Source organism: Entelurus aequoreus, linkage group LG23 (genome assembly GCF_033978785.1).
Source record: "Entelurus aequoreus isolate RoL-2023_Sb linkage group LG23, RoL_Eaeq_v1.1, whole genome shotgun sequence".
NCBI lineage: Eukaryota > Metazoa > Chordata > Actinopteri > Syngnathiformes > Syngnathidae > Entelurus > Entelurus aequoreus.
The window spans coordinates 44942650-44963433 of NC_084753.1; the positions used below are offsets into that span (position 1 = coordinate 44942650).

Sequence of the window (20784 nt, forward strand, 5' to 3'; positions counted from 1 at the left end):
AGAGTGTTGCTGGTTACTGGGGTTCAATCCCCACCTTCTACCATCCTAGTCACGTCCGTTGTGTCCTTGGGCAAGACACTTCACCCTTGCTCCTGATGGCTGCTGGTTAGCGCCTTGCATGGCAGCTCCCGCCATCAGTGTGTGAATGTGTGTGTGAATGTGGAAATAGTGTCAAAGCGCTTTGAGTACCTTGAAGGTAGAAAAGCGCTATACAAGTATAACCCATTTATCATAACCAAACATGATGTCACGAGCAACAAAGGTATGGAAATATGATACTGCTTGATTTGCGTGAATCGATACTCTGAAGTACCGACCAAATTTGGTCGTCCAGTTTCCAAAAACAATTTGAAATGTGGACTCGTCAGACCACAGAAGACTTTCCCACTTTGCATCAGTCCATGTTAGATGAGCTGGAGTCCAGCGAAGCCGGCGGCGTTTCTGGGTGTTGTTGATAAATGGCTTTGGCTTTGCATAGTAGAGTTTTAACTTGCACTCACAGATGTAGCGACCGACTGTAGTTACTGACAGTGGTTTTCTGAAGTGTTCCTGACTTAAACAAGTTGAATAACTTATTGGGGTGTTACCATTTAGTGGTCAATTGTACGGAATATGTACTTCACTGTGCAACCTACTAATAAAAGTCTCAATCAATCAATCAATCAAGCCCATGTGGTGATATTCTGGTCGTGCCTATGGAAATTCCGGGTATGGTTCCCATCCCTACTCATAATACACAGAAGAAGGTGAGACTACTCATAATATACAGCCATTAACAAAAGCTTCATTTGATCTCCACCTGCCACGCAGGTTTGCCCTGGGCATTTCCCGGTTGGGTAGGCCGTGGTAAAAGCTGGCCCTATGACTTCCCAGACACCACCGCAGCATATGTAGTCAACTGGATCCTCGGTGCCAAGCAGTTCCACCATCTCACCATCGACTATGTCGGGGTGAGCCACTGATTGATTGACACATTTGCAAGTATTCTATATGATCATTTGGTCATAAAGACCAGTGTTAGATTTGATCCATCTAACCTTTGTATCAAGCCTCAGTCCAGGGTGTACCCTGCCTTTCGCTGGGGTAGTCTTCAGCTCACCCAAGCGGTATAGAAAATGAACTCTTATCCCTTTTTATTATTTCTGCTGTTTAGATCTGGAATGAACGGAACTTTGACAGCAAGTATATCAAGGTAAGTACCACATGTTTGTTTTCAATGTAAAGGGGGAGTGTCTATTAATGAAGAAAAACAGCCATCAACATTTTGTTTTGTCTCAACTGTGATCATCGGCAGTAACAAGTCCAGCGGGCTTCTTCTTGTGTATTTGTTGCCAAGGTTCTAAGAAACACACTGGATAAAGTTGGTCTAAGTGGTGTGGGCATCATTGCAGCAGATGGTGATTGGAGCATTGCCAAATCTATGATCCTTGACCCACACCTTAGTGATGCTATCACAGTGATTGGGTAAGTGGTTAGGTCTCACTCAAGTAGCGCTTTGTTTCATGTGGTCAGTCGTTCCATGGAGGTCTGTAATCTGCTTTGTGGTTCATCCATTTCATACCGCTTATCCCTCTCGGGATTCATATCGGGACAGAATGTTCCTTCACAGTTGCTGAGAGGAGTAGCTACTAAGATTAAATGACCACTTTGATTGGGTGAGGCGAGTAAAGATTTGTCCATATGGACCACAGATGAGACCTAAACTTTTTGTTTTTGGCTGGTTTTCGAAATCGAAAGACGGAGCTTTGAAAAAAATCTAGAACGAATGCAATGATAAACTTTGAAGTGTCTCAAAGGAGCAGAAAAAAAGTCATTTTTATAGTTCCAGGATAAGAAGGAGTGGATGCTGTCTTGAATGAAAGAGTATGGTCACTCAATGTCACATACGCTTTACTGACCGCTGACTGGCTCACAAAATACTAATGTGAACGTTATTCTAAAATGAGTTGATGTTGTGGTGATTGTGGCAGTTTCTAATAACCTGGGTTCACTGACTGACACCTAGGGGTGTGCCGACACATCCATTTATTTTGTAAATACTTCCACGCTTCCATTACACATTTCCAGGACTTATCCAGATCCCAAATACACATAAACTGATCCCTATAGGTAAGAAAGGTGGGTTTTCCATAATAGGGTAGGTCTTTATTGTCATTGCAACAAGTACAATGAAACATACCGTTCAAGATGAGACAAACAAACAGTGTACAGGGTTACAGAACAGGAACGCTGATGGGTCGCCACAAGGTGCCCCGTAAAAGGTGGGAAAAAGGTATAACGCTGGGGAAGAAGATGAGTAAAAAGTGGGGAAAAACCTCCATGCCATGCACACATAAACATGTTACATTTAATCACGACAACTCGCAACAGAGGGGGGGGGGAGTTGGGACCCTGGAGGTCGACTGCTGCTATGAAGCGCTGCCAGCCGTCCATCACCCGATCAAGCGGTGGTGAAGGCGTGGGATGGGGGAAGGGGGTGTGTGTGTGTGTATATGCCCGTTTGTCTTGGGTGTGTTATGTAGTGTCCATAGGCTTGGGGCTGTTCCGCATGTAAGCAAAAGTTCGACTCCGGGTGTCGTTGAGGAGGGAGGGAGGTCAAAGGCGACCATCATTGAGGATGTTTTCAGAATAGCCTGCTCCCATCAAGGCCATTCAAGGGAGTCAAATCGTAGATTAAGATTTCTGTTTTTCTGTGAGCAGACATTACAATGGCTCCTCTGTTCTATTCGTCCATGCTGGCCCTCATATCCAATTTTTCCCTTCCAAACAGCTTTTCCATGATAATAGAATAGGGCCCCTTTAAAGGGCAACTGCACTTTTTTGGGGGAATTGTACCTATTGTTCACAATCATTATGAAAGACATGAGGACGGATGTTATTTTATTTCTTTTTTTGCATTCTAAATATTAAATAAATGCGATCACAAGTCTGCTTACAATGGAGCCTATATGTGTCGCGCAATTGCACCTACAAATACATTCAAACACCTCCTTTTTTATATACATGATGTCATTTTCCAGACCATAGGGCGCACCGGATTATAAGGCACACTGCCGACGAATGGTCTATTTTTGATATTTTTTCATACAAAAGGCGCACCGAATTATAAGGCCCATTAGAGGAGTCATATTATTATGATTTGATCACTTCCTTGTGGTCTACATAACATGTAATGCTGGTTCTTTGATCAAAATGTTGCATAGATGATGTTTCAAGTCACTTTCTGACAGTCTCTTCAGGATGCGTCTTATTTACGTGCCTCCACTTGGACAGCGTCGTCTTTGTTGTAGCGGTGTAGCGTGCAAGGGCGGGAGTGGAAGAAGTGTCAAAAGATGGAGCTAACTGTTTTAATGACATTCACACTTTACTTCAATCAATAACGGAGCAGCCGTGGCTCACTAGTGCAACAACAACGCCCGAAATGTGTCCCGTGAAAAACTGTCCGACCGGAACTCTCCAATAGCTAAAGTTCCTTGGGTGAATAATGTAAAGTCACTACACCGGTGTGTTTTAGTGCTTTCATGGTGAGTTTACTGACAGATATAAGTAAGAACTTTACACTACTTTATATTAGAAATGGCAACATGAATGTCACATAACAAGAAGATAAAGAAAAAGTAGAAGATTATCCACTACAGTGTCGGCACGGACTACAAAGGTGAACGCGCACAGTTGTTCAGGAGTTATGCAGATCCCAAATACAGATCAGCAGGTACAGGAAGGTAGGAAAAGTTGCTCTTGCATAATATTGTGAAACACAATACCAGATAATATGTCCTACCTTATACACACAGCATAATAATACACCTATGTTGAAGCACAGTACCATCCATCAAGCGGTGTGGCTTCATAGCTCACCAAAGTCATACTAAAACATTTTGATAGATTTTGAAGCGCCGTGTGTAATGTTCTATATTTTCAATGAACATATAACGTGTTGGTGTTGTTTACTTGAGTCATATTGCCATCATATTGCAGTCTATACGTATCTCTTATGTTTGACTGCCATCTACTGGTCACACTTATCATTACACCATGTACCAAATAAAATTGCTTCGAGGTCGGTAAGCACAACCAAAATGATTCCGTACATAAGGCGCACTGTCGAGTTTTGAGGAAAAACAAGTATTTTAAGTGCGCCTTATAGTCCGGAAAATACGGTATATATGTTGTGTAGCAACAGGCACATTTATAACATTTAATATTGACGTATTTTGATCATTTTAAGCATACGCTGCACAGTCATTTCAAAAACGCATCACAACGTTTGCATTTTTTTTCCCTTCATCACTGATTATTGGACTTTATGAAAGCCAACAAACATGATATAACCTCACTTACTGCACAATGTCTACTGTCATTAGGATGCCGACTGCTAGGATGTTCCTATTTAGGTGAAGACTGACTCATAATCCTCACCAAGGAAAGTGATGGGGGGGCCCCAAGCGTCTTTTTGTGTCATCCTCGCCAGTTTCGGGTCCTAAATGGCTGTCAAGCTTGTCGGAATACCCACTCAGACTTCTTCTGTCCAGGTGAGATGCATGATTTATGATCTAGAACAGGGGTCACCAACGCGGTGCCCGTAAGGACCAGATGAGTAGCCCGCTGGCCTGTTCTAAAAATAGCTCAAATAGCAGCACTTACCAGTGAGCTGCCTCTATTTTTTAAATTGTATTTATTTACTAGCAAGCTGGTCTCGCTTTGCCCGACATTTTTGATTCTAAGAGAGACAAAACTCAAATAGAATTTGAAAATCCAAGAAAATATTTTAAAGACTTGGTCTTCACTTGTTTAAATAAATTCATTAATTTTTTTTACTTTGCTTCTTATAACTTTCAGAAAGACAATTTTAGAGAAAAAATACAACCTTAAAAATGATTTTAGGATTTTTAAACACATATACCTTTTTACCTTTTAAATTCCTTCCTCTTCTTTCCTGACAATTTAAATCAATGTTCAAGTAAATTTAATTTTTTTACTGTAAAGAATAATAAATACTTTTAAATTTAATTTTTCATTTTAGCTTCTGTTTTTTCGACGAAGAATATTTGTGAAATATTTCTTCAAACTTATTATGATTAAAATTCCAAAAAATGATTCTGGCAAATCTAGAAAATCTGTAGAATCAAATTTAAATCTTATTTCAAAGTCTTTTGAATTTCTTTTAAAATTTTTGTTCTGGAAAATCTAGAAGAAATAATGATTTGTCTTTGTTAGAAATATAGCTTGGTCCAATTTGTTATATATTCTAACAAAGTGCAGATTGGATTTTAACCTATTTAAATAATGTCATCAAAATTCTAAAATTAATCTTAATCAGGAAAAATTACTAATGATGTTCCATAAGTTATTTTTTAAATTTTTTCAAAAACATTCAAATTGGCTAGTTTTTCTCTTCTTTTTTTCGGTTGAATTTTGAATTTTAAAGAGTCGAAATTGAAGATAAACTATGTTTCAAAATGTAATTGTCATTTTTTTCGTGTTTTGTCCTCTTTTAAACCGTTCAATTAAGTGTAAATATCATTCATTATTAATAATAACATAGAGTTAAAGGTAAATTGAGCAAATTGGCTATTTCTGGCAATTTATTTAAGTGTTTTTAAACTGGTAGCCCTTCGCATTAATCACTACCCAAGAAGTAGCTCTTGGCTTCAAAAAGGTTGGTGACCCCTGCTCTAGAATAAACTTACAGGGAGCAGGGAAGCGAGGAAGCAGCAGACCTCTCGAGGATGCAAACGTAGGGCCACACGGAAGTGATCACGGCGCCGCTATAAATAGTCCGTCTAATAACAATATGACTAATACTTGTCAATAGTCAAGTCACCATATTGTTGGTGCTTTTTGAATGCTTATTTATCTGATTTTATGGGTGTATTAGTGGAGCTCTCATTGACTTTTATTTAGGTTAATATTTAGAATGCATTTTAAAAAATCCATCCGTCGTCATGTCTTTCATAAATAATTGTGACTGATAGGCAACATTCCCAAAAAAAGTGCAGTTCCCTTCTAAGTACTCCTCTGTCTTAGGTCCTAAAGCACACATGTTCCCAATGTAAGTAACTGGATTGTTTTCCAACTTGACATTGAATGTCCTCTGCTCTCCATGCATGTGACCAGCTGCTGAGATACACTCTGGATAAAAGTGGCCTGGAGAGTGTCAGGATCATAGCCAGTGACAACTTGTGGGAGCCCATTTCCTTGTCTCTTCTACTAGACCATGAGCTCAGCAGGGTTGTAGATGTCATTGGGTAACGTGCTGACTTTCTTCTCCATGTAATATGTGTCTGCCGGACATCCAACACCTTTCTGAAATGTTCAATGATTTGAATGTACGCTCACTATTACTACACAATAGATATAACATGGTTTTAGATAATGCCACATCTAATCCATAGCAATTTGAAGGAATGTTTTATTTCTTTCAATTCCAAAATGTAAAAATACAAAGCGGGTTTACAAATGAAGTCTCATAAGCAAGCTGTTGAAGCTCCCAAAAAGCAGCAAGGTCTCATCAAATAATTGTACTGCTGTTGTCAATCCCGTGGATGTAAAAGAGCATACATACTGGCTTTTACATTTGGAGTTTCCTAATCATATAGGTCTTCTAATGTTGTGCTCTTTAATAAAGGGAATAGTAAAAGAGACTTGACAGGACCAGTGGTGCTCCTTGCTTACTGTACGTCGTCATCATCATCTGTTCACTTCTATCTTTGCATCATGTCCTTATTCTGTTTCAAAACCTAAACCTTTGTCCATATACATGTGTATATATGTACATATATACACATACATATGTGCGCATGTGTATAAATGTGTACATATGTATGTATATATGTACATATATGTACACATGTATGTACATATATACACATATATATGTACATATATGTGTATATATGTACATATATATATATATGTGTATATATGTACATATATGTATATATATGTATGTATATATGTAAAAATTTACGTATATACGTATGTATGTATATGTACGTATATATGTGTATATATATATGTATATACGTATATAGATACATACATGCAGGTATATATATGTACATATATATACATACATATATACGTATAAATGTTCATATATACATACATTTTTATATATATATATATGTACATATATACACATGTGTATATATGTACATATATATCTATATATACGTACATATATATGTGTATATATGTACATATATGTACATATATGTATGTATAGATGTACATATATATGTATATATATGTACGTATATATGTGTATATATGTACATTTATGTATGTATAGATGTACGTATATATGTAAAAATGTACGTATTTAAGATTAAGATTAAAGTACCAATGATTGTCACACACACACTAGATGTGGTGAAATTTGTCCTCTGCATTTGTCCCATCCCCTTGGAGAGCAGTGGGCAGCAGCGGCGCCGCGCCCGGGAATCATTTTGGTGATTTAACCCCCAACTCCAACCCTTTGTTGCTGAGTGCCAAGCAGGGAGGTTATGGGTCCCATTTTTATAGTGTATATATATATATATATATATGTACGTATATATACCTGTATGTACATATATCTATGTGTAGATGTACGTATACATGCAAAAATGTACGTATGTGTGTATATATATATATATATATATATATATATATATATATATATATATATATATATATATATATATATATAGACACATACATACAGGTATATATACGTACATATATATACATACATATATATGTACATATACATTTTTATATATATGTAAATTTTTACATATATATATATGTACATCTATACGCATATATATGTACATATATGTATGTATAGATGTACATATATATGTATATAGATCTACGTATATATGTACAAATGTATATGTATATATGAAAATGTATATGTACGTATATATGTATGTATATATACCTGTATGTATGTGTGTGTATATATATATATATATATATATATATATATATATATATATATATATATATATATATATATATATATATATATATATATATATTAGTTTTGGAAGCTGTGTGCTAAACAGATGCTGCTTTAGTCAAACACTAAGCATCATGTAGCAGTATTGCCCAGTGCTAAACAAGAACATAATAAAAACAATCCCTTACTGTACAATGTCTGCTCTCACTGGGATAAAGACCGATGGGGATGTTTTTATCTTCCCGTTTAGATGAAGAGTTACGGTAATCATAATCCTCACAAAGAGTTTAAAAAAAGGGTGCCGTAAACGTCTTTTTGTGTCTTTTTTTCCATCTAGGGGTCTCAGTTGGAACTTGTTGGTTTATTTCCACATCCTTCTAATATACAAGTGAGAGGCATGATTTGGAATGTACAATTGACTCTCACCAGCTCAGAGGCGTTGCAGCAGCTCACCAGCTCAGTATGTGGACAAGCTAGTTGGCTCTCTGTGAGCAATGCGCCGCTAAACATGGGTCCTTGAAGTTAGCACTTATAAGAACAAAATGACTGATACATGGAATATGGAAGTTCTTGGACGGGTATGTGGAATAGCATTCTGTTGTTAGCTAACGTTTCTTTACGCTTCCAAATGCATAAAACCAAGAAAAACATATGCAATCTTGTCTTCTTGTGAATGATAGGCAAACATTCCCCAAAAAGTGCAGTGGATGATTTTTACTGAATTAGAATAGCTGATTTCTATCGAGTGCTTCTAATGTATTCCTTTTGTGCAAAGAAGTTCCAAAAATAAACCCGTCAGTGGATAATATTTGCACAAGTTGTGCAGGCAGGTAGGCAGGTATACTTTAGCTGCAAACACACATGCCTCACAGCTCAAACACTGCTTGTTTATGGAAGTATACTTGATGTTATTGCATTCTGTTTGCCTCTTCAGGGCCCACTACCCAGGCACCACCACCGTCATGGACGCCCTGAAGACTGGGAAGAAGCTTTGGGCCTCCGAGGACTACAGCACGTTCAACAATGATGTGGGCGCTGGTTGCTGGGCGCGCATTTTGAACCAGAACTACGTCAATGGATTGATGACTGCGTGAGTACCTGGTACCTGTACATCATTAGGATGCTTTCACCTACTGTCCATCTTCGATCTCCCGCCACACGCATCTACATAAGAATAGCAGTCATCCGTCTGTTCCAGTACTATCTCCTGGAACCTGATTGCCAGCTACTACGAGGCACTGCCGTTTGGCAGAGACGGGCTTATGACGGCTGTGGAACCCTGGAGTGGCAACTATGTGGTGGAGTCTCCCATCTGGGTTACAGGTAATACTGAAAACGACATTTTAGACATCTTCAAAAGCAAAACAAATCAATTGCATTTGTTTGAAACGGCCCTTTAAATCATGCAGCAGCTGCAACATTATAAAAGGGAATTGCTGAATAGATTAGATAGGTCTAATATTTTTTCATTTCAGACACGCTCCAACGGATGATTCTCTCTACTAGGGTTGTACAGTATACTGGTACTAGTATAGTACCGCGATACTAATAAATCATATTCCGTACTATACCACCTCTAAAAAGTACCGGTTCCCGCCCCCCTTTACATATACATATATACACAGTAGGGTTGTCTCGATACCGCTACCATTAGCCAAATATATTTCGATACTTTTCTAAATAAAAGGGACCACAAAAAATGTCATTATTGTCTTTATTGTAAGACAAAATGTTAGTGTAGATGAAACATATGTTTATTATTGTCATTTAGTCCTTCAATAAAATAGACAACTTGTCTTTTAGTAGTAAGTAAACAAACAAAGACTCCTAATTAGTAGTAACATATTGTGTCATTTATACACCTATTATTTTGTACACATTATGAGGGACAAACTGTAAAAATGCATTATTCATCTACTTGTTAATATCTGCTTATTTTCTGTTGAACATGGTCTATCTACACTTCTGTTCAAATGTAATAATCACTTATTCTTCTCTTCTTTGATACTTGACATTAGTTTTGGATGATACCACACATTTAGGTATGGATGTGATACCAAGTAGTTGCAGGATCATACATTGGTCATATTCAAAGTCCTCATGTGTCCAGGGACATATTTACTGACTTTATAAACATAATATACATTTTTTTAAAAGGAAAAAATTGTGACAATAGAAGAATAGAATAGAACAATAAAAAATATCAATGTAATCATAATAGTATCGACTAGATACGCTCCTGTACTTGGTATCATTACAGTGGATGTCAGGTGTAGATCCACCCATGGCATTTGTTTACATTGTGACGGCGGTGAGCTATTGTATCCTCCTACGGTGTGTAGTGAAGCATGTTTAGCTATTCCTCGTCCTCCAGTGATAATGCTACTTGTAAGAAACGTACTGTATTTGTCATATTTAAAGTCCTCATGTGTCCAGGGACGTATTTACTGACTTTATAAACTAAATATGAATTTTAAAGAAAGGAAAAAAGATTTTGTGACGATAAAAAATATCGATGTAATCATAGTAGTATCGTCTAGATACGCTCCTGTACTTGGTATCATTACAGTGGATGTCAGGTGTAGATCCACCCATGGCGTTTGTTTACATTGTGACGGCGGTGAGCTATTGTATCCTCCTACGCTGTGTAGTGAAGCATGTTTAGCTATTCCTCGTCCTCCAGTGATAATGCTACTTGTAAGAAACGTACTGTATTTGTCATATTTAAAGTCCTCATGTGTCCAGGGACATATTTACTGACTTTATAAACTAAATATGAATTTTAAAGAAAGGAAAAAAGATTTTGTGACGATAAAAAATATCGATGTAATCATAGTAGTATCGTCTAGATACGCTCCTGTACTTGGTATCATTACAGTGGATGTCAGGTGTAGATCCACCCATGGCGTTTGTTTACATTGTGACGGCGGTGAGCTATTGTATCCTCCTACGCTGTGTAGTGAAGCATGTTTAGCTATTCCTCGTCCTCCAGTGATAATGCTACTTGTAAGAAACTCACTTTATTTGTCGCCGTGGAGACCAGGATTAGGGATGTAGAAGTAGCTAAAACACTGTGGATGGATGTTAACTTGACTTTTTACACCAAAATGCGTCCGTTCTCCCTTTTTCTGTCTACACACTGTGTCTGCTTGTAAGTACTCTGTGTGTGTGCGCTGCCCAACATGCTCCTCTGCTCATAGAACCAGCAATGACACGACATGATGACGCGCCTTCATGCCTGTAACCAACCGCACCAAAGCCAACAGCTCACGATTTGATGAGGGATTTCTTTCCCTCAAATAGGAATGTAGTGTTATGTCATGTTTTACTGCCACACATGACAAACAATGCACTTTGGACTTGACTTGAAAGAGAATATTAGCACTTCCTGCCTTTTTGTTTCCTTCTCTGTCATTGAACAAGAGTGATAATCCTCTGCCTGCAGCCCACACCACGCAGTTCACCCAGCCAGGCTGGGCCTACCTGAAGACTGTTGGACATTTGGCTCGGGGTGGAAGTTATGTGGCCTTGACTGATGGAAGAGGAAATCTGACCGTTGTCATAGAAACCATGGCAAGTATCATCATTTCAGTATTACTTCATGTTTGGTTGAAAATGTGGGTAGTGTCACCAGGATGCACACTCACTGACTCTGCTTTGTGATGTGTGGATTTAGTCTTGACATAATATCATGCTGATTGACAAAAACATCTGATGTAGGGTGATACTAGTACTAGTGCAGTATCGCAGTACTAATGAATAAAACACGGTACTATACTCTGTTTGAAAAGCACCAGTTCCCCCTTTTTTTTTTAATGGGCATGACATCACGTCGTCACGTAATGACATTGCTGGTGTTATGAGCAGAGGAGCATGTTGGGCAGCGCACACACACAGAGTACTTACAAGCAGACACAGTGTGTAGACAGAAAAGGGAGAATGGACAAATTGTGGTGTAAAAAGTCAAGATAAAGGTGAAGTTATAACACTGAAACACCCTCGGGAAGAGCTGCTTTAACACATGCAGCTAACATGCATCCACATCTAGATCACTAATCCTGGTCTCCATGGCGACAAATATAGTATGTTTCTTACAAGTATCATTATCACTGGAGGACGAGGAATAGCTAAACATGCTTCACTACACAGCGTAGGAGGATACAATAGCTCACCGCCGTCACAATGTAAACAAACGCCATGGGTGGATCTACACCAGACATCCACTGTAATGATACCAAGCACAGGAGCGTATCTAGACGATACTACTATGATTACGTCGATATTTTTTATCGTCACAAAATCTTTATTCCTTTTTTTAAAATGTATATTGTGTTTATAAAGTCAGTAAATATGTCCCTGGACACATGAGGACTTTAAATATGACAAACACAGTACGTTTCTTACAAGTAGCATTATCACTGGAGGACGAGGAATAGCTAAACATGGTTCACTACACAGCGTAGGAGGATACAATAGCTCACCGCCGTCACAATGTAAACAAACGCCATGGGTGGATCTACACCTGACATCCACTGTAATGATACCAAGCACAGGAGCGTATCTAGACGATACTACTATGATTACATCGATATTTTTTATCGTCACAAAATCTTTTTTCCTTTTTTTAAAATTCACATTTAGTTTATAAAGTCAGTAAATACTTCCCTGGACACATGAGGACTTTAAATATGACAAATACAGTATGTTTCTTACAAGTAGCATTATCACTGGAGGACGAGGAATAGCTAAACATGCTTCACTACACACCGTAGGAGGATACAATAGCTCACCACCGTCACAATGTAAACAAACGCCATGGGTGGATCTACACCTGACATCCACTGTAATGATACCAAGTACAGGAGCGTATCTAGACGATACTACTATGATTACGTCTATATTTTTTATCGTCACAAAATCTTTATTCCTTTTTTTAAAATGTATATTGTGTTTATAAAGTCAGTAAATATGTCCCTGGACACATGAGGACTTTAAATATGACAAATACAGTACGTTTCTTACAAGTAGCATTATCACTGGAGGACGAGGAATAGCTAAACATGCTTCACTACACAGCGTAGGAGGATACAATAGCTCACCGCCGTCACAATGTAAACAAACGCCATGGGTGGATCTACACCTGACATCCACTGTAATGATACCAAGCACAGGAGTGTATCTAGACGATACTACTATGATTACATCGATATTTTTTATCATCACAAAATCTTTATTCCTTTTTTTAAAATGTATATTGTGTTTATAAAGTCAGTAAATACGTCCCTGGACACATGAGGACTTTAAATATGACAAATACAGTACGTTTCTTCCAAGTAGCATTATCACTGGAGGACGAGGAATAGCTAAACATGCTTCACTACACACTGTAGGAGGATACAATAGCTCACCGCCGTCACAATGTAAACAAACGCCATGGGTGGATTTACACCTGACATCCACTGTAATGATACCAAGCACAGGAGCGTATCTAGACGATACTACTATGATTACATCGATATTTTTTATCGTCACAAAATCTTTTTTCCTTTTTTAAAAATTCATATTTAGTTTATAAAGTCAGTAAATACGTCCCTGGACACATGAGGACTTTAAATATGACAAATACAGTACGTTTCTTACAAGTAGCATTATCACTGGAGGACGAGGAATAGCTAAACATGCTTCACTACACAGCGTAGGAGGATACAATAGCTCACCGCCGTCACAATGTAAACAAACGCCATGGGTGGATCTACACCTGACATCCACTGTAATGATACCAAGTACAGGAGCGTATCTAGACGATACTACTATGATTACGTCGATATTTTTTATCGTCACAAAATCTTTATTCCTTTTTTTAAAATTTATATTGTGTTTATAAAGTCAGTAAATATGTCCCTGGACACATGTGGACTTTGAATTTGACCAATGTATGATCCTGTAACTACTTGGTATCAGATCCATACCTAAATGTGTGGTATCATCCAAAACTAATGTCAAGTATCAAAGAAGAGAAGAATAAGTGATTATTACATTTGAACAGAAGTGTAGATAGAACATGTTAAAAGACAAAATAAGCAGATATTAACAGTAAATGAACAAGTAGATGAATAAGTCATTTTCTTCCACTTTTCCTTTTAATAATTTTGACAAAATAATAGAATGATAAATGACACAATATGTTACTGCTAATTAGGAGTCTTTGTTTGTTTACTTACTACTAAAAGACAAGTTGTCTATTTTATGTAAGGACTAAATGACAATAATAAACATATGTTTCACTAACATTTGTTGTTACAATAATGACATTTTTTGTGGTGCCCTTTATTTAGAAAAGTATGTCAATATATTTTGTTAGCGGTGGCAAAGTATTGGTCTGGAAACAACAATTGATGTTCCTCACAGAGCCATGAGCACTCGTCATGCATACGACCTCCACTTGCTCCATACAACGTCACCTCACAAAATGCAACCTTCCGTCTAGAAGGGTCCTTGGTAAGTTGCCCACCTGACTCAAATGCAGACTGGAAAACCTGCGGTGAACATCTCCTCATTTCACTTGTCAGTCCTCCATCAAGGAGCTCCAAGTGTGGCAGTCTCACTTTGACTTCAAGATGAACACATCCACCTTATTCAAGCACCTCGGCCCACTGAAGGTAAAATAGTCAACCAAATTTGAAATGATGTCATGTGACTTTGTGTTTCACACCAATGGCAGCTTTCAGATGGCGACTTCTCCCTGGAGCTGTGTGAAGATGAGCTTTACACACTAACCACGCTCACTTCAGGGCGTAAAGGCAGCCACCCACACCCACCTGCTTCCTCAGCCTTCCCCAAACTCTACAAGGACCACTTTGATGTCCGTAAGTTGCTTTTTTGTCAAGTACTAGTAGTGGTGCACGCCAGGATTCTTAACTCAAGTCTTTAGCACGCCTTCATCCAAGATGTGCACTTTGGGTGGAGCAACCTTTACATGTCTAATCTGACTTTCCACATATTCTCCTATTCCCTTTTATTGTCATTCCAATTTCAACAAACAAAATGTTGTTGCATTAGCTCATTGTAGTGCAGGATAAAAGAGCAATAAAGTGCAGATATAAATAAATAGATTACTGTACAGGTAAATATATTGCACTATAAATCGCACTTAAAATCCTTTCCTTTTCTGAAAAATGGACAGTGCACCCTATAATCTGGTGCGCCTCGTGTATGTTCTAATTCTGCTTGTACTGACTGATTTGTATGTGATACAAGGTGTAATGATAAGTGGGACCAGTAGATGGCAGTCACACAAAACAGATACGTGTAAAAAAATAAATAAATAAATAAAAATAAAAAAAATTAAAAAAATTAAAAAAATTTAAAAAAAAATTTAAAAAAAAAATAAAAATTAAAAAATTTAAAAAAAAATTTTTTTTTTAAATTTCAAAAAAAAATTAAAAAAATTTTTTTTTTTAAATTTAAAAAAAAAAATTTTTTTTAAAATTAAAAAAAAAAATTAAATTTTTTTTTTTTTTTTTTAAATTATAATTTAAAAAAAAAAAAAAATTTAAAAAAATGTTTATTAAAAATTTAAAAAAAAAGAAGGAAAAAAAAAAAAAAGATACGTGTGAGAATGCAGGTTGACTCAACCTGTTCAATAAATGATGCTAGCAAGTACCCGCAAGCAAGCAACACCAAAACATTGAGGTTCCATTGAGAATATAGAACATTACACATGGCGCTCAAAAATCCCTCAAAATGTTTTGGTATGACTTTGGTAAGCTACGAAGCCGCACCGCTTGGCTTGTCGGAACATTATGGATTCCATAGTCAGACGTACTGTGCTTCAACATAGGGTGTGTGTACAAGGACCCCAAAATGGCTCCTATAGGAGACATATTATCTGGCCCTTTTTAAATTCTTTTCATTTTTTTTAACCTGACTGGGATCCCTGAGTGTGTAAATACCGTATTTTCCGCACCATAAGGCGCCCCGTGTTGTAAGCCGCACCTTCAATGAATGGCATATTTCAGAACTTTGTTTACCTATTAGCCGCCCCGTGTTATTAGCCGCACCTACGCTACGCTAAAGGGAATGTCAAAAAAACAGTCAGATAGGTCAGTCAAACTTTAATAATATATTACAAACCAGCGTTCTAACAACTCTGTTCACTCCCAAAATGTAATGTGCAATCACAAAAATAGTAACACTCAAAATAGTGCAGAGCAATAGCAACATCAATAACTCAACGTTGCTCATACGTTAGTGTCACACAACACACAAAATAAACATTTAAAGCTCACTTTCTGAAGTTATTACTCATCCACAAATCCCTCGAATTCTTCTTCTTCGGTGTGCTTCACTTGTTTTTTGACACCATCTGTGATGTGGACGCGCATGCAGTCATAGATCAACAGGGATGGAGCTGCGTGAAAAAAGTCACCCGGTCTCTTCGCTCATCTTTTCTTCATCCATCCATCCCTTCGAGTTAGCTTTTATGACGACGCCGGCTGGAAAGTTCTCTTTTGGCAAGGTCTTCCTTTTGAATATCACCGTGGGTGGAAGTTTCTGGCCGTTAGCATGGCAAGCTAGAACCACAGTGAAGGACGACTTCTCATTCCCTGTGGTGCGAATATTCACCGTACGTGTTCCCGTTGTATCCACAGTGCGGTTCACATGAATATCAAAAGTCAGTGGAACCTTGTACGCGTGTCTCTTAGTAGGAGACATTTTGTGGTCTTTACAGAAACACACAAATGAAATGAAAGGTAATATCCGCGCGCTTCTTCTTCTACGGGGGCGGGTGCTCACCTTGGCGGTTGCTTACAGTAGAAGAAGAAGCGCTTCCTCTTCTATGGGGGCGGTTGCTTACCGTAAAAGAAGAAGCGCTTCCTCTTTTACGGGGAAAAAAGATGGCGGCTGTTTACCGTAGTTGCGAGACCTAAACTTTATGAAAATAAATATGAATATTAATCCATATATAAGGCGCACCGGGTTATTAGCCGCACTGTCAGCTTTTGAGAAAAATTGTGGTTTTTAGGTGCGGCTTATGGTGCGGAAAATACGGCACTATTAGAGCAAAATATACAATAATATGTTACAATGTACTTAAACAGCAATACAAAATACATTGAGGTATTTGTGAAAATAAACATAATGGTGATCAGAAAAATGTAGTTCTATACTTTTACTAGGCTTGTATCGCTAATATCCATATCAGCATCAATTCTGTTTGTTTGTTTACAGCCCAATGAAGTGTATTGACCTGATTTACATAAAACACGGCTCACAGAAACCTTGTAGTTCCATCCAAAAAAACCTCTACCTTGTAGATGTTTTTGGTTTGCGTGTTCTCAGCCACATATTTCTCAGAGACGGCCAATTGTTCCCAGTCATGATGATTAAACTGTGCAAGTAGGTTTTCAAGCTATGGCTTTTCCTTGGCAAGATGACTGCTGCTAGTAGTGTACTTGTCTAGTGAGAAGACTTCCTACTCCGCATGTCCTCGGTACCAAACCAACGCTCCTGTTGAAAATGCACTCATGTTTGTCACGCACTGTAGGCAGAATGTTTGTCATTGTGGCATTTTTATGATTACTGCCACTCAGAAAGTTCTGGTTCTGCCTGTCTGCATTGTCATTGTGTAGGAGAACCTCCCTTCTCAGAAGCTCCCAACTTTGCTGACCAGACAGGAGTGTTTGAGTACTTCACCAACCTGACTGATCCTGGACCTCACGTCTTCACTTTACGCCAGGTTGTGACTCAGCGACCCATCACCTGGGCAACAGATGCAGACCAGACTATAAGCATCATTGGAGACTACAACTGGTATGTGCCTCCTTTTCTCTGTCCGGACTCGCTGAAACTACAAACCCCAAAAGCAGTCAAGTAGTCATGTTGTGTAAATGCTAAATAAAAAGAGAATACAACAAATCCTTTTCAACTTATATTCAATAGAATAGACTGCAAAGACAAGATATTTCATGTTCACACTGACAAACTTTATTATTTTGTGCAAATATTAGCTCATTTGGAATTTGATGCCTGCAACTTGTTTCAAAAAAGCTGGCACAAGTGGCAAAAAAGAGTGAGAAAGTTGAGGAATGCTCATCAAAGACAGGTGAACATGCTAATTGGGAACAGGTGGGTGCCATGATTGGGTACAAAAGCAGCTTCCAGTCATTCACAAACAAGGACGGGGCGAGGGTCACCACTTTGTCAACAAATGCCTGAGCAAATTGTTGAACAACAACATTTCTCAACAAGGAATTTAGGGATTTCACCATCTACGCTCCGTAATATCATCAAAAGGTTGAGAGAATGTGGAGAAATCACTGCAGGTAAGCCATGATATTACACACCTTGGAGCCCTCAGGCGCTACTGCATCAAAAAGCCACGTCAGTGTGTAAAGGATATCACCACATGGGCTCAGGAACACTTCGGAAAACCACTGTCAGTAACTACAGTTGGTCGGTACATCTGTAAGTGCAAGTTAAAACTCTACTATCCAAAGCCATTTATCAACAACACCCAGAAACACTTGGCTGGGCCCGAGCTCATCTAAGATGGACTGATGCAAAGTGGAAACTGTGGACCAAAGAGGATAAGAAGCATGGGGACTGTTCTAGGGTGAAAGTGTAAAAGGCAGCATGTGTGATGGTATGGGGGTGTATTAGTGTGTGATGGTATGGGGGTGTATTAGTGTGTGATGGTATGGGGGTGTATTAGTGTGTGATGGTATGGGGGTGTATTAGTGTGTGATGGTATGGGGGTGTATTAGTGTGTGATGGTATGGGGGTGTATTAGTGTGTGATGGTATGGGGGTGTATTAGTGTGTGATGGCATGGGGGTGTGTTAGTGTGTGATGGTATGGGGGTGTATTAGTGGCCAAGACATGGGTAACTTACACATCTGTGAAGGCACCATTAATGCTGAAAGGTACATACAGCTTTTGGAGCAACATATGTTGTTATCATGGACGCCCCTGCTTATTACAGCAAGACGACGCCAAGCCAGGTGTTACAACAGCGTGGCTTCATAGTAAAAGAGTGTGGGTACTAGACTGGCCTGCCTGTAGTCCAGACATTGCAAATGTGTGGCGTCTAAAATATGAGAAGGGAGACTGTTGAACAACTTAAGCTGTACATCAAGCAAGAATGGGAAAGAATTCCACTTCAAAAATGTGTCTCCTCACTTCCCAAACCTTTACTGAGTGTTGTTAAAAGGAAAGGCCATGTAACACACTGGTGAACATGCCTTTTTTGAAGCATGTTGCAGGCATCAAATTCCAAATGAGCTAAAGTTGCACAAAATAGCAAAGTTTGTCAGTGTGAACATGAAATATCTTGTCTTTGCAGTCTATTCAATTGAATATAAGTTGAAAAGGATTTGTTGCATTCTCTTTTTATGTAGCATTTACACAACCTGTCTGCTTGTGTAGTTGTGTCAGGTTGTCAGTGTTGTGTTTCAGGCGAGACGTGAGCGTGACGTGTGACGTGTTGATGGAGACCACGCAGAGCGGTGGTGTGTTCATAGCAGCCAGGGTGGATAAAGGAGGACAGTCCATCCGTAGCAGCAAGGGAATATTCTTCTGGGTGTTTGCAGATGGCACATACCAAGTGACCAATGATCTGGGTGTGTGACATTCTCCTGCTCTTCCTTCTACATGTGCTAGTTTACAAATAGCAGAAGTAAATACAGCGTCAGCTGTAAACATCAGTGTTTGTCAACATAACAGACACCACAAGTAGCCATTGCTGCATGAATGATGGTAATGCACTCATCCTGTTGTGTGTATTTTATTTTGATTCTTCTCTTTTCAAATGTAGTTTACTCTTATCTAAACCCAACTGCTGCGGTTCATTTAACGGGATGCCTTGCCTGCTGTACAGTGACTCACCCAGGGGTCAGCAACCTTTTTGAAAGCAAGAGCTACTTCTTGGGTAGTGATTAATGCGAAGGGCTACCAGTTTGATACACACTTCAATAAATTGCCAGAAATAGCCAATTTGCTCAATTTACCTTTAACTCTATGTTATTATTAATAATTAATGATATTTACACTTAATTGAACGGTTTAAAAGAGGAGAAAACACGAAAAAAAATGACAATTACATTTTGAAACATAGTTTATCTTCAATTTCGACTCTTTAAAATTCAAAATTCAACCGAAAAAAAGAAGAGAAAAACTAGCTAATTCGAATCTTTTTCAAAAAAATTAAAAAAAGAATTTATGGAACATCATTAGTCATTTTTCCTGATTAAGATTAATTTTATAATTTTGATGACATGTTTTAAATAGGTTAAAATCCAATCTGCACTTTGTTAGAATATATAACAAATTAGACCAAGCTATATTTCTAACAAAGACAAATCATTATTTTTTCTAGATTTTCCAGAACAAAAATTTTAAAAGAAATTCAAAAGACTTTGAAATAAGATTTAAATTTGATTCTACAGATTTTCTAGATTTGCCGGAATAATTTTTTTGGAATTTTAATCATAATAAGTTTGAAGAAATATTTCACAAATATTCTTCGTCGAAAAAACCGAAGCTAAAATGAAGAATTCAATTAAAATGTATTTATTATTCTTTACAATAAAAAAATAAATTTACTTGAACATTGATTTAAATTGTCAGGAAAGAAGAGGAAGGAATTTAAAAGGTAAAAAGGTATATGTGTTTAAAAATCCTAAAATCATTTTTAAGGTTGTATTTTTTTCTCTAAAATTGTCTTTCTGAAAGTTATAAGAAGCAAAGTAAAAAAATTAATGAATTCATTTAAACAAGTGAAGACCAAGTCTTTAAAATATTTTCTTGGATTTTCAAATTCTATTTGAGTTTTGT

General features: G+C 37.8%; 1 protein-coding gene across 7 annotated transcripts in view; it reads left to right on the top strand.

Annotated features, from left to right (window-relative positions):
* galcb (galactosylceramidase b) overlaps positions 1-20784 on the top strand; it is a 51159-nt gene that overhangs the window by 18869 nt on the left and 11506 nt on the right. For 6 of the 7 annotated variants that reach the window (XM_062034736.1, XM_062034734.1, XM_062034737.1 and 3 more), the window contains 11 exons: positions 811-950; positions 1154-1192; positions 6118-6248; positions 8886-9041; positions 9150-9274; positions 11397-11524; positions 14360-14449; positions 14521-14610; positions 14673-14817; positions 17584-17764; positions 19408-19571. In XM_062034736.1, coding sequence (XP_061890720.1) covers positions 811-950; positions 1154-1192; positions 6118-6248; positions 8886-9041; positions 9150-9274; positions 11397-11524; positions 14360-14449; positions 14521-14610; positions 14673-14817; positions 17584-17764; positions 19408-19571 — 1389 coding nt within the window. Of the gene's footprint in view, positions 1-810; positions 951-1153; positions 1193-1336; positions 1465-6117; positions 6249-8885; positions 9042-9149; positions 9275-11396; positions 11525-14359; positions 14450-14520; positions 14611-14672; positions 14818-17583; positions 17765-19407; positions 19572-20784 lie in introns of all 7 variants that reach the window. The other variant, XM_062034735.1, reaches the window with a different exon arrangement.